At 54.9% G+C, this 15888-nt stretch overlaps 1 protein-coding gene across 3 annotated transcripts in view; it reads right to left on the bottom strand.

Annotated features, from left to right (window-relative positions):
- Nucleotides 1-898: 898 nt before the first annotated feature.
- LDLRAP1 (low density lipoprotein receptor adaptor protein 1) overlaps nt 899-15888 on the bottom strand; it is a 31931-nt gene continuing 16941 nt past the window's right edge. Inside the window, exons 5-9 of one of the 3 annotated variants that reach the window (XM_088843614.1) lie at nt 13482-13554; nt 13020-13106; nt 12158-12288; nt 10700-10731; nt 899-8917 (exon numbers count right to left, since the gene is read on the bottom strand). In XM_088843614.1, coding sequence (XP_088699740.1) covers nt 8773-8917; nt 10700-10731; nt 12158-12288; nt 13020-13106; nt 13482-13554 — 468 coding nt within the window. In that variant the 3' untranslated portion in view covers nt 899-8772. Of the gene's footprint in view, nt 8918-10699; nt 10735-12157; nt 12289-13019; nt 13107-13481; nt 13555-15888 lie in introns of all 3 variants that reach the window. The other 2 variants (XM_055397531.2, XM_055397530.2) reach the window with 2 other exon arrangements.

Below are 15888 nucleotides of genomic sequence, written 5' to 3'. Positions count from 1 at the left end.
CAAACTTCAGACAGCCTTTCTAACTGGATGCCGAAAGCCCTGGTCCAGCTGGGTCCCTGGAGAAGGAGGAGGTCCCTGGGTTTAAACAGTGTGATGTGGGAACCAGGGGATGGGTGTCCTCTCTACTTCAGCTGTCTGATGCCCCCTTTTGGGGCAGACCCTCAACCCAAGTCCCCAGGGAGCATGTGACAACCCCCCTGGGTCCCAGGGGCCTCTGTTCGGATTTGCTGTGAAAATGAGAGCCGCTCAAGCCAGCAGGGGGACCAGACAGTGAAGGGGCCAAAATCAGACATTCCCCACTGCTGCCCCCTATAGACCAGCGAGGCGCCCACACAGGCGCAAAGAAATAATCTGCTGGCTCCCGCCCAGATCACCGTCCACACTCACGTTCAGACACCCACACCTGCAGCACAACACAGACCCCAGAGGCGACACACGCCCATCGGGATGTGACATGTGCCTGGCTACCCTCACACCTCAGCCTGACGCGGGTGGGGACTCAAGAGATGCAGACCCACAGACCGCCCTCAGAGGGAAACAGAGTCGGAAGTGTGTCCTGATGACAAGCTCCCACCTGCCCCGTTTCGAGCCCTGAGCTCTCTTCTGAGCCTCACCCTGGATGACTGCCGCAGCCCCGAGGCGTCTGTGGCCTCTGTGATCTTGTCTCTCTGCACAGAACCGCCCGCCCCGTCTCAAGCGAGCCAAAGGTCCGCGCGCTGAGCTGCTCCCTGGCCTCGTCTCCAGGCTCTCTGCTTCCGGCCACGCTGGCCTCCCCCGCTCTTCCAGGGGCGGCAGGGAGCGGGGTGCACTCGCTGTCTCCTCTGTCTGAAGCTCTCTGCTTCCTCCCCCACCCTCAGGTCCGTGCTCAAGCGGCCCTGACCCACCCCCAGCCCCACCGCCCTGTGTAACGCGGGCCTGCCCCCATCTCCATGCTGGATTTCCATCCTTCATAGTACTGAGCACCGCACAGATGAATTCTACATCTCCGGGCAGGAGGGAGGTTCAGATCCCCCTCCTCCAGTGGACGCAGCTCCGCAGGATGGGGTCTTTGTCATGTGTTGCTTGCTGCCTGCCGTGTTCCAAGCTCCGGGGACCCAATCTGGTGGTGGACGGTGGATGCTCAATCAGTGGGTGCCAAATGGATGACTCCTGATGCCCAGCCTGGCTCAGAGAGCACCCAGAGGCAGGGCCAGAGCTGACGTGCAGACAGACCTGCGGGCCAGCCTGGGCCGGTCACGCCACCTCTCAGTCTCGGCTCCTGCGAGGACTGAAGACCACGTGTGTCGGCTCTCAGCACAGCAACTGACACGGTCCACACGGTGGTGAGGTTTTCTCTGGCCCACCCCCCCACTCCGTTTCTCTCTCCCTGCCTACCTCAGGAGTGTCAGGGAAGGAAGGGTGGCCAGGTGGTCTCAGCACCATTTCCCTTCCTTCCAACGTGCCCCCCTGCATCTCAAGGGCTGGATGCAGGGAACCACTCTCTCCACCTCCCTTGGCCAGCCGGCTTTGTATCGGCTTCTGGCTGCGCGATCAGATCCCACAGGACCAAGGGCTGGAGCAGAGGGCGGCCAGGCCACGGCAGGGGCTCCCTCAGCTCCAGCCTTCCCGGATTCCCTGAACCTTGTGGGCCTTCCTTCACACCCCCAAGCACTCCCAGTGGTTCCGAGGGCCGAATCTCTTTATTAAGAGATTTATCTCCTACATGAAACAGGCAGAGTGGACAGTTTTCTTGCCTGCCTCCTGACTGGCTCCCGAAGTTTCTGGAGTTCTCCCTGGGGGCACACTTTGATGGGGAGGGGTCACAGCCTGCACTGGGTGGCACGTGACTTGTCTCCTCCCCCTTTGCCATCACCGGTGGGGCTGGACCAGCCCTGCGGTGACACTGGTCCTGCACTCCCTCTCCTCCCCCAGAAGCCCTCACAGTGACAATAAAAACAAGTGGCAGCCACGGCGGACAGCTCTCAGCACCTTGCCAGCACTAACTCATTTACTCCTCACAACATCCCTGCGTGGACGGGGCTGTTACCGTCCTATTTTTGTTGTTCGTTGTTCGGTCACTGCCATGTCTGACTCTTTGTCCCCACGGACTGCAGCACACCAGGCTTCCCTGTCCTTCCAGCTCATGTCCACTGTGTTGACAGCGTCACCCAACCATCTCATCTTCTGTCGCCCCTTCTCCTGCCCTCAATCTCTCCCAGCAGCAGGGTCCTTTTTTTTTTTTTTTTTTACAATGAGTGGGTTCTTCACATCAGGTGGCCAAAGTACCAGAGCTTCAGCATCAGTCCTTCCAGTGAATATTCAGGGTTGCTTTCCTTCAGGATTGACTGGTTTGATCTCCTTGCTGTACAAGGGACTCTCACTGTTTTATACACGAGTAAACCGAGATCCAGACTATTAAGTCATCTGCTCTTCAGTCATTTACATGGCTAATAAGTGGCAAATCTGAGAGTCAAATCCAGCCTGGCTCCAGGGGCTGTGCTCGTAATTACAGCTCTCTGCTCTCTCTTCCAGGCATCCGTGCCAGCATCTCGAGCAGCAGATGAGACCTCAGAGCCCTTGAGGAGGGGGGATGAAGAGACGGGTGATGAGCCAACGCTCATTACGTGCTTGAGAACTCACTAAGGCCCTTCCTCCAGCCTCTCCTTGTCATCATTCCCACTTCCCCACAAGCACGTGGCCCCCTCCAGCACACATGGGGAAGGGACCTCTCTCCTTCTTATGGGGTGGGGGACAGGGCGTGGGGGCCCTGGAGAAGAATAAAGCTCCAATCTCAGCTCTGCTTCTCCACTGCCCCATTGGCCTGAGGTGACCTGCACAGTGGGAAAGAGATTTCCCCCGGCCTGTGAAGTCAGCCCCTACTGCCCTAGGTACTGAGCCCAGTCAGGGCCCTACCGCTCCCTTCCGCGCTGAGGGAGAGGCTCCCCAGAGCAGGGAACAGGCAGCTCGGCTTGGGGTAGGTAGGTAGGTACTCCATGGGGAAGGTCAGTTCAGTTCAGTTCAGTTCAGTCGCTCAGTCGTGTCCGACTCTCCGCGACCCCGTGAATCACAGCACGCCAGGCCTCCCTGTCCATCACCAACTCCCAGAGTACACTCAAACTCATGTCCACGGAGTCGGTGATGCCATCCAGCCATCTCATTCTCTGTCGTCCCCTTCTCCTCCCGCCCCCAACCTTTCCCAGCATCAGAGTCTTTTCCAGTGAGTCAACTCGTCACATGAGGTGGCCAAAGTATTGCAGTTTCAGCTTTAGCATCAGTCCCTCCAATGAACATCCAGGATTGATCTCCTTTAGAATGGACTGGTTGGATCTCCTTGCAGTGTAAGGGACTCTCAAGAGTCTTCTCCAACACCACAGTTCAAAAGCATCGATTCTTCGGCTATCAGCTTTCTTCACAGTCCAACTCTCACATCCATACATGACCATGGGAAAAACCATTGTAGTGCCATGGAAATACACAAGCTCTGGCACCAGGCAGACTAGGATTCAAATCCAAGGTCCATTCCTTACTGGCTGGGAGACTCTGGTCAATTGTCCTATCTTGACAGTGGTACTAGGACCACCCGGCTCCTGGCATGGTTGGGGGGACTAATATCTCTGATGTTAGGTGTAAAGGACTAACAGGGCCTGACATGTGAGCCCCGCAGAAAAGCTCACTCCCCAGTCCCCAAGTGAAAGCCAAGGCGGTGGACTGGAGGACTACTGTGGCTCTCCCAGCTCTCACCTTCTAGAATCCTGCTTTAAAGACGTCTGAAAATAAAAATCTTTGGGTCAGCGCAGAGGAGTGGACCACATGTTTTAGCAAACCAGGCTGGACTGGACATGCGAGGCCCCTGGCTGCACGATGGCGACCAGAAAGTCAAAGCCCTGGGGAATGGGAAGCCGACCACCGGGCAGTTTTGCCTCTAGAACAGATGACCTACGAAGCTGATCTCTGGGCTGCTGACTCCCAGCCTTGCCGGCCGATCCGAGGCTGCCCCTGCTCTCGAAGGTTCTCACGGGAAGTCCGGCTGGTTGTGTCACCAGCTGACTCGAGTCACTGATGGCCACTCTGTGCCAGGAGCTACACTGGGCACTGAGAGCACAGGTGGATCAGACCCAGGCCCGGCCTCCTGGAGCTCCCAGGCTGGTGAAGGCTGTCTCCAGCACGGCTCCCCTCCTCCGAGGCCCAGCTTCTGGAATCCTCTTCCAGAATCCTCCCTGGCTTCCAGCTCTGACTTCTCATGTCCCCCTGGTGTGGTACAGACCTAGCCCATGCCCAGGAATTTTCTAGGGCACCATGACCCACAGTCCCTGGACAGATCCCAGCAGCTTGACCCCATGCTGGGGCTCAGCAGATGTGGTCAGCTGGTCAACAAGGACTTGTGACATGGCTCACATCTGTCCTGGCTGAAAGTAAAGGCCCCAGTCTAAGCCAGCATCCACGTGCTGGGCACTTGGCTAAGATTACTCTGTGCTGGGCCCCAAAGCTCCTAAGAAGAGAGGACATGGTATTGCCCAAATGTTCCAAGAGATTGGCAGAGAGGCGGGGCCACCTCAGGACAGTGGCAAACACAAGGCTCTGAATCCCAGGCCCGCCTCTTTCCAGCCATGTGAGGCTGGCAGGTGGCAGAAGTTCTGTGGGTCTCAGTGTGATCATCTTTAAAATGGACTAATGATGGATGCCTGCTAGCACAGTCACTGCACAGCAGCTTAAACTAGCTTTAAGGTTCAGATGGTGCCAGGGTTCCAGAGATGTGTTCCCCTCCTTCTCAGCTCCTCTGAGACTGCTATCACCACCTAACACCCTGAGTCTGCTCCCAGAGGATACTGCCCCCCTCTGAGGGACACCAAAGCTCACTCTGGACATCTCCCCACCTCCCTGCCACCTCCCTGCTCCACTACAGGCAGGGTGATGCTGACCAGGGGCCAGACAGGGCCCGAATGTGATGCGACATGCCCTTCCGAGTCCTCAACTGGACGTGTGCAGGGAAGCAGCCGCGAGGGCATGCTTGCACAGTGGGAGGTTTCCCCGGCCTGTGAAGTCAGCCCCTACTGCCCTAGGTACCAAGCCCAGTCAGGGCCCTACTGCTCCCTTCTGCGCTGAGGGAGAGGCTCCCCAGAGCAGGGAACAGGCAGCTCGGCTTGGAGTAGGTAGGTAGGTACTCCATGGGGTAGGTAGAGCCATGGAAATACACAAGCTCTGGCATCAGGCAGACTAGGATTCAAATCCGAGGGCCATCCCTTACTGGCTGGGAGACTCTGGTCAATTGTCCCGTCTTGAAAGTGGTACTAGGACCACCCAGCTCCTGGCACAGTTGGGGGGACTAACATCTCTGATGTTAGGTGTAAAGGACTAACAGGGCCTGACACGTGAGCCCTGGAGAAAAGCTCACTCCCTGACAACGGAGAGGCCGCCTGGGTGCTCTGAGAACAGGCAGGAGCAGAGGGAAGGAGGCCAGGTGAACAGACCCCAGACTGGAACTGAGGACACGGGAATTCACCCAGATTCCTTCTCTGGACTTGTTAGCAAGTCCTTGGAGAGATTTTAATTGGGATGGTCTCTCCTCCGGGGAGAGGAGACCCCAACATCCACCCAGTGAAGCTGAAGGTCACATCAAATCTGAAAGGCGACTTTGTTCTCCGTGGCTTCATCCGTTATGCATGAAAGAGCAGATGGCGGGTGCTCAGGATTCATGATTTGAGACATCCGGAGACTAAAGGCACTGGCCAAATTTAAACCGAAAGATGAACTTGTTGGGTGTCTTTTCAGATTATGGGAGAGGAAGAAAGGAGAGAATTTCTCTGTCATCTCCCATCCGCTCAGAATTCACAGCCTCTCTGCCTGAGAGTCAACATCAGAGGGCTCCGCCCTGGGTTGTGGAGACTTTTATTATCTCCATTTAAAAGGGACAAAGAGATAAATGTCCGAGGAGACCCCCCCCCGGAGCCTGAAGACGGTGGCCTTTCTGTGCGGCTCGAAGGGAGGCCACAGGGGATACAATCACAGACGTGGCTGCTGGGGGGACCGGGACATGGCAGAGTGGAGGGTCACACAGACCTGAGGCTGTGTGTCTCTGCCGAGTTCTGGCCGCATGGCCCGCAGCCTCAGTGCCTGTAGCAGGAAAGGGAGCACGAGCCACCTGGGCTCAAGAGGAGCAGAGTGATGAGGTAGAGCCGAGAGCCTGGCAACAGCCACGGGCACAGAGAAAGAGAGCTCAGTAAACAGCGGCCACCATTACCACTTTCACTTTGACTTCCTTAAATATATTTGGTCCAAACTGCCTTTTGCTCTGAGATAACCTCTGAGCCATCTACGCCCATCACCAACAATACGGTAACTGTCACTCAAGTCCCACAAAACCCAGAGAGGCAGAAAAGGGTCATGATGGTTGTACCCTTTCCCCAGATGGGGAAACTGAGGCTCAAGGAAAGAAGACGCAGATCCAGAGTCATAGCCCCAGTCAGCAAAGCCAGAGCTAGACCTTAGATCTTCCAAGTCACCAAAACACACTTTCCACCAACCCCAATCACCTGAGCCACAGTGTCCTGAGTCCACATGGACAAGGTGTCTGGACTGCTTAGTCCCCAACTCTAAGTCCCAGGCCTGGTTTGAGTTTAGCACAAAGTCTGTCAAATGAATAAATATCATGGCCTCATTTGAGAGGGCGAGAAAAATGACAGACATCCTTCCCAAGAAAAATGTATGTGTGGCCATGTATATTTCAAGGGGTCACAGACCCTGGTTAGGGGCCTTGACCTAGACTTTCAGAGACCTCTCCAGGGCCGAGCTCACTACGCTATCCAGAGATGACTTCTCACAGCCCATCGGCCAATGAAAAGAGGGCCTGCTGGTTTCATCTGCGGGACCACAGACCACCGTTCCCCACGTCTGGACCTTTGGTCACCACCACTCCAACCACCCCAGGGCAGGGTCCGCCAGAGGTCGCTCCATCTGAGTGCTCTTTGTATTTCAAAAAGAACGTTTATTACTGTTTTTTTTCCTTTTTAGAATTCCTTTACAGCAACACCAAGTAAAGCACAAACTTCTCTGAAGACACACCGGGAGCACACTGACTGCTGTTGGTCGGGCACCAGATGAAGGCCTCACTGCGAGTCACACAAACACAGCACAGCCTTTCTCTGGGCTCCTGGACCCTCACGCCAAGGGCGGCCTGTGTCAGGCCCAATCCCTGCTGCCTCATGACAGACACAGGGGCTGACACCAAGGAGGTCTGGGTGGGGGGGTGCAGGAGCTGGGCCAGGGCCCCATTCTGATAAACACAATCCCACCCCAGGTCTCACCCAGGCATTTCTGTCTGTGCTGATTCCAATGCTTAGATTTGCAAAAATCTAAAAAAATGATGTTTCCTAGGCTGGTGTAACTTGCTCCGACTACCACCAGGGACTTCAGCTTGGTAAAGCCAGGCCTGGGAGGCACCTGAGGATGGAGGATGTGCTGGTGGCTTTGCTGGGAGCCCTGTGCGACAGGTGAGGGGGTAGACTCTGAAGACAGGCAGCTGCTGGCACCGACCTGGGGTTGGAGCGTCAGGAAGGAACTGCATGATGCTTACGAAGTTTGGTTTTGTTTCACCCTCTGAATTAGCAGACTTCAAACACTTCCATTTTCACGGAAATCAACAGCAAGACAGTTAGCAGGGCACACAGGCTCATGCCAGTTCTGTGTGTAAAGGCACCAGATGGTTTGTTATGAAACACATTTTGGTCAGAAAATAGCTGGGGCTTTTTGGTTCCTGGGAGGACAACAAAGCTAGAGCAAAAAAAAAAAGGAGGCGTGACTTCTAAGAGGTGCGGGTGAGAAGGCAGCTTTGGCACCAGAGCTGGGTTCCACTCTCGACTCTTACTTCTTCCACACGTGTGGTCTCAAGTTTCCTCATCTGAACCTTGTGACCAAGGAGTCGCAGAACAAGTCTAGGTGTTAGGTTTCGCGTGTCATCTCAGGAAGGGTGGGGAGGTGGAGCTCAGACCCAGCAGCAGCACACGAAGGGGTAAGGGCGGCCACACAGATGACCCCACTGTCGCTGGCAGACTCTAGGAGTCCATGGGCAGCCAGTTACACTGGTTCCCAGCAGTGGTGGGGACCTTCCACGGGGACTTTGGGCCCCTTCTCTCAGAAGAAGGGCAGAAAGCTCGCTCTACACAACGCAGCACCATCGCGGGGCGGGGGCCCGCACCTGCAGTGACTGCTCTAAAGTGCCTGCCACGTGCTGTCTTTGGTCAGGGGCTGCCCCTGTCTCTCTGAGCTCCCCTGGGGCCAGGAGCTCAAGCCCCAGCCTGCTGGGGCCTGTTGGGAAGGCGAGCGGGACGAAGCATCTTCTCCTGAGGCTGCGGGGCCCTCCTGTGCTCAAAAGGTGGCAGAAACGAAGGACCCAGATCCTTTCAGTAAGGAGCAGGGGCGCCTTCAGGGAAATCTGGGCCCTCAGAGAGAAGGGACGAGAAATGCTTTGGTCACCATCCTGACACCCACAGCGAGCAGCGCTCACGCAAGAGAGGGCAGGAAGTTGCTTATCACACTGCGCTTGTGCCTGATGCCAAACCGGCTTCTGTAACCAGGAGTCACTGAATAAATATTCAAGGCATCTTTCAGTTCTTAAAGAACAAGGTTTAAAAAAAAAAAATCTCTCCTTCCCTCTGCTTGACTGGCTACAGCTTGATCTTCAGGCTGACAGCACTGCCAATTACAGGAGGGTGGCCGGTGTGGGGGCAGTCCAGGAGCTGGCCCCCATCCCAAACATGGAGAGCTTTGGTTCATCATGTGTCCTGCCAGCCCCAGGCCTCAGAAGTTGAAGAGGTCGTCCGGCTCGGCGCCACCTCTGTCAGGCTTGTCCCAGTCGACAGGTGAGAGGCACTGGGCGTAATGAATGTCCTGTGCTGTCAGTCCAGTGTCCAGGACCTGAGGGTTCGTCCGAGACTGGGCCAGCCTGCAAGGCAGAGCCGTGTAAGCTGGGGGCCCAGGCGAGGGGCTGGTGGGGGCTCAAGGAGACAGTCCAGCACCAGGGTCAGAAGCGAGAGAGCATGGGTGGGCAAACGGCAGGACTCAGGGACAGAGAAGAAAGACCCAGGGATTCCCTGGTGGTCCAGGCATTAGAAATTTTCCTGGGTACACAGGTTTGATCCCTCGTCAGGGAACTAAGATCCCACACGTGGGCAACTGAACCCACGTGCCTCAACTACTGAGCCCATGCGCTACAACAAAAGAAGCCACTACAGTGGGAAGCCTGCACACCGCGGCTAGAGAAAGCCCTTCTTCAGTAGCGGAGACCCACTGCACCGAAAATAATAAATAAAATTATTGTTTTAGAGAACAGCAAGAAAGACCCAGTTGTCGGGAGAGGTGGAACCTCTAACCAGAGAGTCTACCCTTGAGGGTCAAGTGGCTCAGCAAACTGTGGGGCAGGCAGTGGCATTCCCACCACAAAGAGGCCGGGCACCCACGGCTCCATCAGGAAATGCCCAGCAAAGAGAAGAAAGGGCAGCTGTGCCAGGGCAGAGAGAGGCATGCGTGGGAGGAGGCCTGGGGCAACCATGGAAGACCACTGGCTCTAACTGCGTTCAACACAGCGCCGTTCACAAAGTAAATTCAAAAAGGGGCACGATTAAATGTCAAAAAAATCCGGAGAGTTAATTACAGCCCACATCCTTAAAAGAATGTGAGGCAGTCGATGAATGAGGTGTTTACAAGGAGTTTTTAATAGCCTGGAGAAATGCTCCCGATATATAACAGCACAGAGTGAAAAATCAGGATCCCCAAATACAAATAATCATGAGCTGATCAAGGCAAAAAAATGCATATGTATAGGATCAGCGTGAGTTAAGCCCCAAAGTCTGGGCTGTGGGATTATGGGATGGTGTTATTTCCTGGTTAATGCTTTGTTGATTTTCAAAGTTGTTAATTAAGGGCATATGACACTTCAGTAATCTGGAAAAAGCAAATGAAAGATTTCCTTCAAACAGGAGGGTTGCAATCAGCCAGGGAAGCAGGAGAGACGGCCACAAGAATAATGAAGGGGCCACACCTGCTGCTCCCCGCCCCCACCAGTATGGGCCGAGAGGTTCCCACTGGCTCTGGCAGGAAAGTGATAAGGAAGGGGGAGACGGCTGTACGGGGCTGCTGCGGGTCGCAAGGGAGAAAGGAAGGCCTGACTCAGGACCCAGAGCTGCCCAGGCCTCTCCTCAGCCTGCCTTCGTGGTGGCGTGTCCCTGAGCTGAAGGAAGCCGTGGACAGAGATGAACCCAGGTAAAAAGGGGAAATGCCACCATCCTCCAGCTAGACAACCTGTCTCCTGATGGGCTTCACTCCCACCTCAAGTAAATGCTACATGGATTTAATTTAACATTGCCTTCTCCCTGCCCCTTTCCATAGAGGCAAAACCTCAGGAGCCAAAAGCCCATTTTTGAAGGCCACACCAGGTACAGGAAGAGCAAGCCAACCTGAGCTGCAGGGTGCTCAGTTCGGCTCAGACTGGGTTCAAGCAGCCACAAGGAACAATAGTTTCAGATTTCATCGGCAAGGACACTTTGGCAGGCCTGGCTGAGCAGTGAGCTCCCCGCCCCTGGACGTATTCAAGTTGAGATTTTCCCTCTGGAGAAGGTCAGAATTCATGTTCTTGGACACAGCAAAGAGCCCTGGAGGCCAGCTCCCCACCTCACCCCCACAAGCGCCAGGCCTCCTTCCCCAGCATCAGGAGCCCAGCTAACATTACCTTGAAAATGCTTCATCCAGGCCATCATCCAGCTCCTTGGGGAAAACAAAGTGGGAGATGAGAGCCCTCAGAGGGGGAGCACGTGCCCACAGCCCTGGGAAGCTACAGGGACCGAGCTCGCAGGAGGACGGGAGGAGTCTGGCGGGCACCTGGGGGAACGGACACAGGAAGGCCTCCCTCTGGCTAGCCATCAGCATCTCAGCACAGGGACCCAAACCTGGGACGGGAGAGAGGGCACCCAGAGGCCTGGGGGTTCAGTTCCCAGCTCTGCCACAACTCAGTGACACCTTAGTAAGGCAAATCACCACTGCTCTTTGAAACTCAGCTTTTTCTTCTATAAAATGAGGAGACTGGACTGAATGATCTCTGGCGCTTTCCAAATCTGAGAGGGAGAGGGTCGGGGGAAGGTTTTTCTTGCTTTTACCCACTTTCAAAAGCTGAGCCAGGATTCTAAGCTCATGATGGATAGCTGGTGGCAGAAATCCCACAGCCTAGGTGAGAAAAAAAAAATAGACAAGGCTCCTTCCACAGCCTCCTGAGGGACAGGCAGGTGGCAAGGCTGGCTCCCAGACCAGTTCATAGTGCCCGCTCGGGGGACAATGGGTGGTCCCCAATAGGCAGTGGGATTTGGCAGTTTTTTAAGTCCCTCGACGGTCCAGATTTTTAAAAATTAAAGGGATGTGACAAGTAAAGTAACGCGTCATTCTGCAGCGGATCCGGACCAGAGAAAGGACACTGGAGGGACAAGTGGAGAACTGTGAATCAAAGCTGGTAGCTTATATAACAGTGCTGTATCAACGTTAGTGATTTTGATCTTTGTAATGCGGTTATGTAAGATGTTAACAATTGGGGAGTCTATATGAAGGGGAACAGGAATTCTTTGTGCTGTTTTTGTAATACTTCATGTCTGAAAGTATCCACAAATGAATTAAAAAATTTTTAATAAAAAAAAAAAAAAATCAGGTTCCTCTGGAAGATTCTTCAGGCAGAGGTCATGATCATCATTGAGGAAGTGAAAGAGCTGAGACAGAAAAAGGTCAGGGGGCTTGCCCCGGGTCACAGAGCTAGTCAAGGGCCAGGCTGCCTGCCTGAGTCTCAGGCTCCTCATTCAGACGGCCAAGGGGGAGGGGGCGTCAGGAGAGAGCGGCCCACAGGGAGAACAAGGGGGCCTTTGGCTGGCCCTGCAGTGGGCAGAGCGGGATGCTCAGGCCAAGAGGCCGGGCATTGTGAGGAGACAGCTCTGCTGGGAGCCAAGCCTGCTGGCGACACAGCCCTAGGTTCAAAGGGACATTGTTCATCCCCTACCCGGGGCCCGGGTGCTGCGAGGGTCAGGACCTCCTAGGGGCCTGCAAGAAGTGGGTGCCAGGGCTTGCCCAGGAGCTGCCGTAGGCCTCATCCGGGGAGTAAGCCGAGGCTCGCTGGATCCGTGGGGGACCCCCAGGCCCCATGGCCACTCACCCAGACAACACTGCTGCTGTTGAAGGCTTGCAGCCGCGGTGGCTCGTCCGTGTTGGCAGTGTTGGCGCTGACCGTGGACAGCGGGGCCTTGGCTGCCTCTTCCAAGTCCAGCAGGTTCCCAGTGACGACCACTATGAGGGTCAGGCGCGTCAGGGGGAGTGGAGGCTCCTGTCCTCAGCCCAGCCTCTGGGCCCCATCCTGGTGTCTCCTGGGCTGGGCTGGTCCTGACTCCCTCCCTGGGCATGGCCTTTCCAGGCCCATCACCCAGACCACCGAGACCCACCCTGGAAGCTCCTGAGGCAGCTGCACAGCAGCCCACGGTGGGAAGCAGGGCTGGGAAGCTCTGTCCCACTCGTAATTCAGGCTGGAGCCCGTATTCACAACAGGCATTAAGGTTCTGTAAAGTGTGGAGGGAGAGACGCATACGCAGATTTCTGTATCTGCACAGGATACACACCTAAACAAGTCATTTTTTCCCTTTACCTACATTTGCTAATTTATCTATAATTAAGTATTACTTGAGGCTTCCCTGGTGGCTCAGAGGTTAAAGTGTCTATCTCCAATGCTGGAGACCCAGGTTTGATCCCTGGGTTGGGAAGATCCCTGGAGAAGGAAATGGCAACCCACTCCAGTACTCTTGCCTGGAGAATCCCAAGGACGGAGTAGCCTGGTAGGCAACAGTCCATGGGGTCGCAAAGAGTCGGACACGACTGAGTGACTTCACTTTCACTTTAAGTATTACTAGTTTAACAACAAAATGAAAATTAGAACCTAGGCGTTGACCCCAGCCCAGGAGGGAGGTGGCCAGGGTAGGGGGGTGCTCTGGATGAGGGGCAAGCCCCTTCCCCAGTTCAGGACTCACGGTTCCTCAGCGCAGGGGCGCTGTCTCGGCGGCCCCCGCCCAGGACGTCTGCTCCCTCCTGGTTGGCTTTCTCCCTCTGCTCCTTCTCTGTGGGACCAAGCACAGCGTGTTGGGAGTCCCCGAGCCCGGCACTCCAGCCCTAGCCACCTCTGGGCAGGGGCAGGCTGTGGCCCATCTCAGGGGAGCCAGGCGTCATGTCTCCAGAAGGGAGGAAAGAAACTTGGCCTATTTCATTTACTCCTCACAAGGACCCTGGGGGAGGGAGACAGCTGTTCCCAATTCTTCAGATGGAGAAACTGCAGCTCAGAGGTGCAGGGACTTGGCCAAAGCCACAAACCACATAGGTGATGAAAATGAAGTTGACTCCAGAGCCTTTACCATCTGCCCCGCCCCTACTGCTCAGCTGGTCTTCAACACCCCCACCCCCACCACCCACTCGCTGCATCCACAAACAAGACTCACCTTCCTTGGATACCTGCCAAAACTCAAAGGCGACTTTGAAGGCTTGGGCTACTGTGAGGGTGACAGCCTGGGCCTAAAAAACAGGAAGTGGAGTCGGGGAAGGGGTACAGTGTTAGGCAGGTAACAGCAAGTCTCCACCGGAGGCCCTGGGACTCCAGGCCAGGCCCACCCTGGCTCTGGAATGTCTGATGGGTGGAGGTGGAACCCCAGCCCCTCCCCGTCACCAAAGCAGGCCGGAAGGAAAGGGGCCACACCTTCCCCAGGCAGCTGAGGCCCATCATCACTACCCAGAGCCCGGCCAAGGTTCCCACTGGTACTTCAACCCCCACCTTGGCAAGGCCTATTCACCTTCACGTTTTTTCCTTCCCCTTTGAGTTTCCCTAAATGCAATTAATTAACCGTGAGGCTTACTTCTTCCAAGAAGTCCTCCCTAATGACCTGAGGACTTCACATAGTAACTTAGCCCTTAGAATTACAGGGCAGAACAGCCAGAGTTGGGAAAGGGCCCCCACCACTGCCTGAATGAGCCACAGGTTAGACTCTGGTCAGGACTACAGCGGTTAGAGGGGCTTGCAACCGGATGCCAGAAAGGTAGGACGAGGCTCTTTCATTTCCTGGCAGGAAAGTGAAAGTGAAGTCACTTAGTTGTGTTCGACTCTTTGCGACCCCGTGGACTGTAGCCTACCACACTTCTCTGTCCATGGGTTTTTCCAGGCCAGAATACTGGAGTGGGTTGCCATTTCCTTCCCCAGAGGATCTTCCCAACCCAGGGATCGAACCTGGGTCTCCCACATTGTAGGCAGACGCTTTACCATCTGAGCCAGCAGGGAAGTCACTTCCTGGCAGGAGCAAGATGTCAATAAGGGCTCGGGGCAGAAGACTAAAACCATCCAGTGCCATCACCCACTTATAAAGGCCACATGTTGGCCCTCACCCCTGGGGGATTCCCATCTACCCCTTTAAACCCAACTTAAACGTCCTCACCCCTCTTTTGTCATGCCATGTCACATGACATCACAGGTGCTGGGCTCCCACAGCCTTGCTACCTCTCTCTAGTGACATCATACGAAAGTGTTACTAGTCTGCATGCCTGCCAAGAAGAAGCTTCAGTCGTGTCTGACTCTTTGTGACCCTATGGACTGTAGCCTGCCAGACTCCTCTGTCCATGGGGATTCTCCAGGGAAGAATACTGGAGTGGGTTGCCATGCCCTCCTCCGGGGGATCTTCCTGACCCAGAGATTGAACCTGTGTCTTCTGCATTGCAGGCAGATTCTTTACCGCTGAGAGAGCGGGAAAGCCCATGCTTGCCTGCCTATGTCACCCCAACTGGGTGCTCCCTAAAGGCAAGCATCAACTCTGAACACCCCTGACCCCCAGAGCCCTCCAGGGGTGCCTAGGATGCTGGCTGGATCGCGTTTGCCTGGGGACAGGTCTCTGAGGCCTCACGCTCCGCCAGGACGGACCCTCAGCCCACCTTCATCTCAGCCCCTTCCTCTGATTTCAGCTCAGGGTTAATCAGCTCGACTTCTGGGAGTCAAAGTCCTAGAACGTGCAGCTGTAGCCGGAAGCGACATGCAGCTTCCTCTGCAGGCCCGGCCTGGGGAAGAAAGTGCCAGACTCTTTCAAGTGCACAACAAGTTCAGGCCTAACCAGCCTCAGCCCCATTCCCTTCCCCTCAGCCAGACAACTCAATTTAATTGAGAAATGAATCTGTGGCTACTGCCTTTAAAACTCTTCTTTAAAATTTAAAATCCCTAAACAAGCTGACTGATCCCTGCCAATTAAACTTCACGAAGTATAAAATCTCATTTGAATGTCTCCGTCATTTACATTTTTGATAGAAGTACGGGTGCTTTATGGCAAAACTTAAATATGGTAATTAAGTATGAAACTCTTCACAGCTGTTTACAATTTAAGCTGTCACGTCTGAATCAAGTTTAATAGACCCAGTTACCATTGAGAATTGCCCATGAACTAAAAATATGGGCTAATTACCAGCCAGAGTCAGATCACTATACACCCAAGCAAGGGCTGGTCACCCAGTGTGGCAGGGAGATGGGAATGCCATTATTTTTGCCTCCAGGAAATCTGGGGACACAGGCCTGATGCTGTTTTTGCATAAATCTGCTTGTTCATTTGCATACATCCCCGCCCTTTCGCCCTGAAGTCCCGAGCTGCAAGTTAAACCAAATATAACTCCAGATGCAGATGCCTGCAGGTGGCTGCAAGCCCAGGCTGGACAGCGACTGGGACTGGGGTGGGCCCCATTCTCCTGGGCGACTGCAGGAATCTGGGCACCAGCATGAGATGGAAGGACTGTTCGTGTCTGCCCACAGAAAAGCCTTCCATTCTCCTAGGCGGCTGCAGGAATCTGGGCACCAGCATGAGATGGAAGGACCGTTCATGT

Source organism: Moschus berezovskii, chromosome 2 (assembly GCF_049115385.1).
Source record: "Moschus berezovskii isolate FMDL1 chromosome 2, NW_MosBer_1.0, whole genome shotgun sequence".
NCBI lineage: Eukaryota > Metazoa > Chordata > Mammalia > Artiodactyla > Moschidae > Moschus > Moschus berezovskii.
The sequence above is the reverse complement of the archived record's forward strand: the minus strand, read 5'-3'. Positions and strand labels throughout refer to the sequence as shown.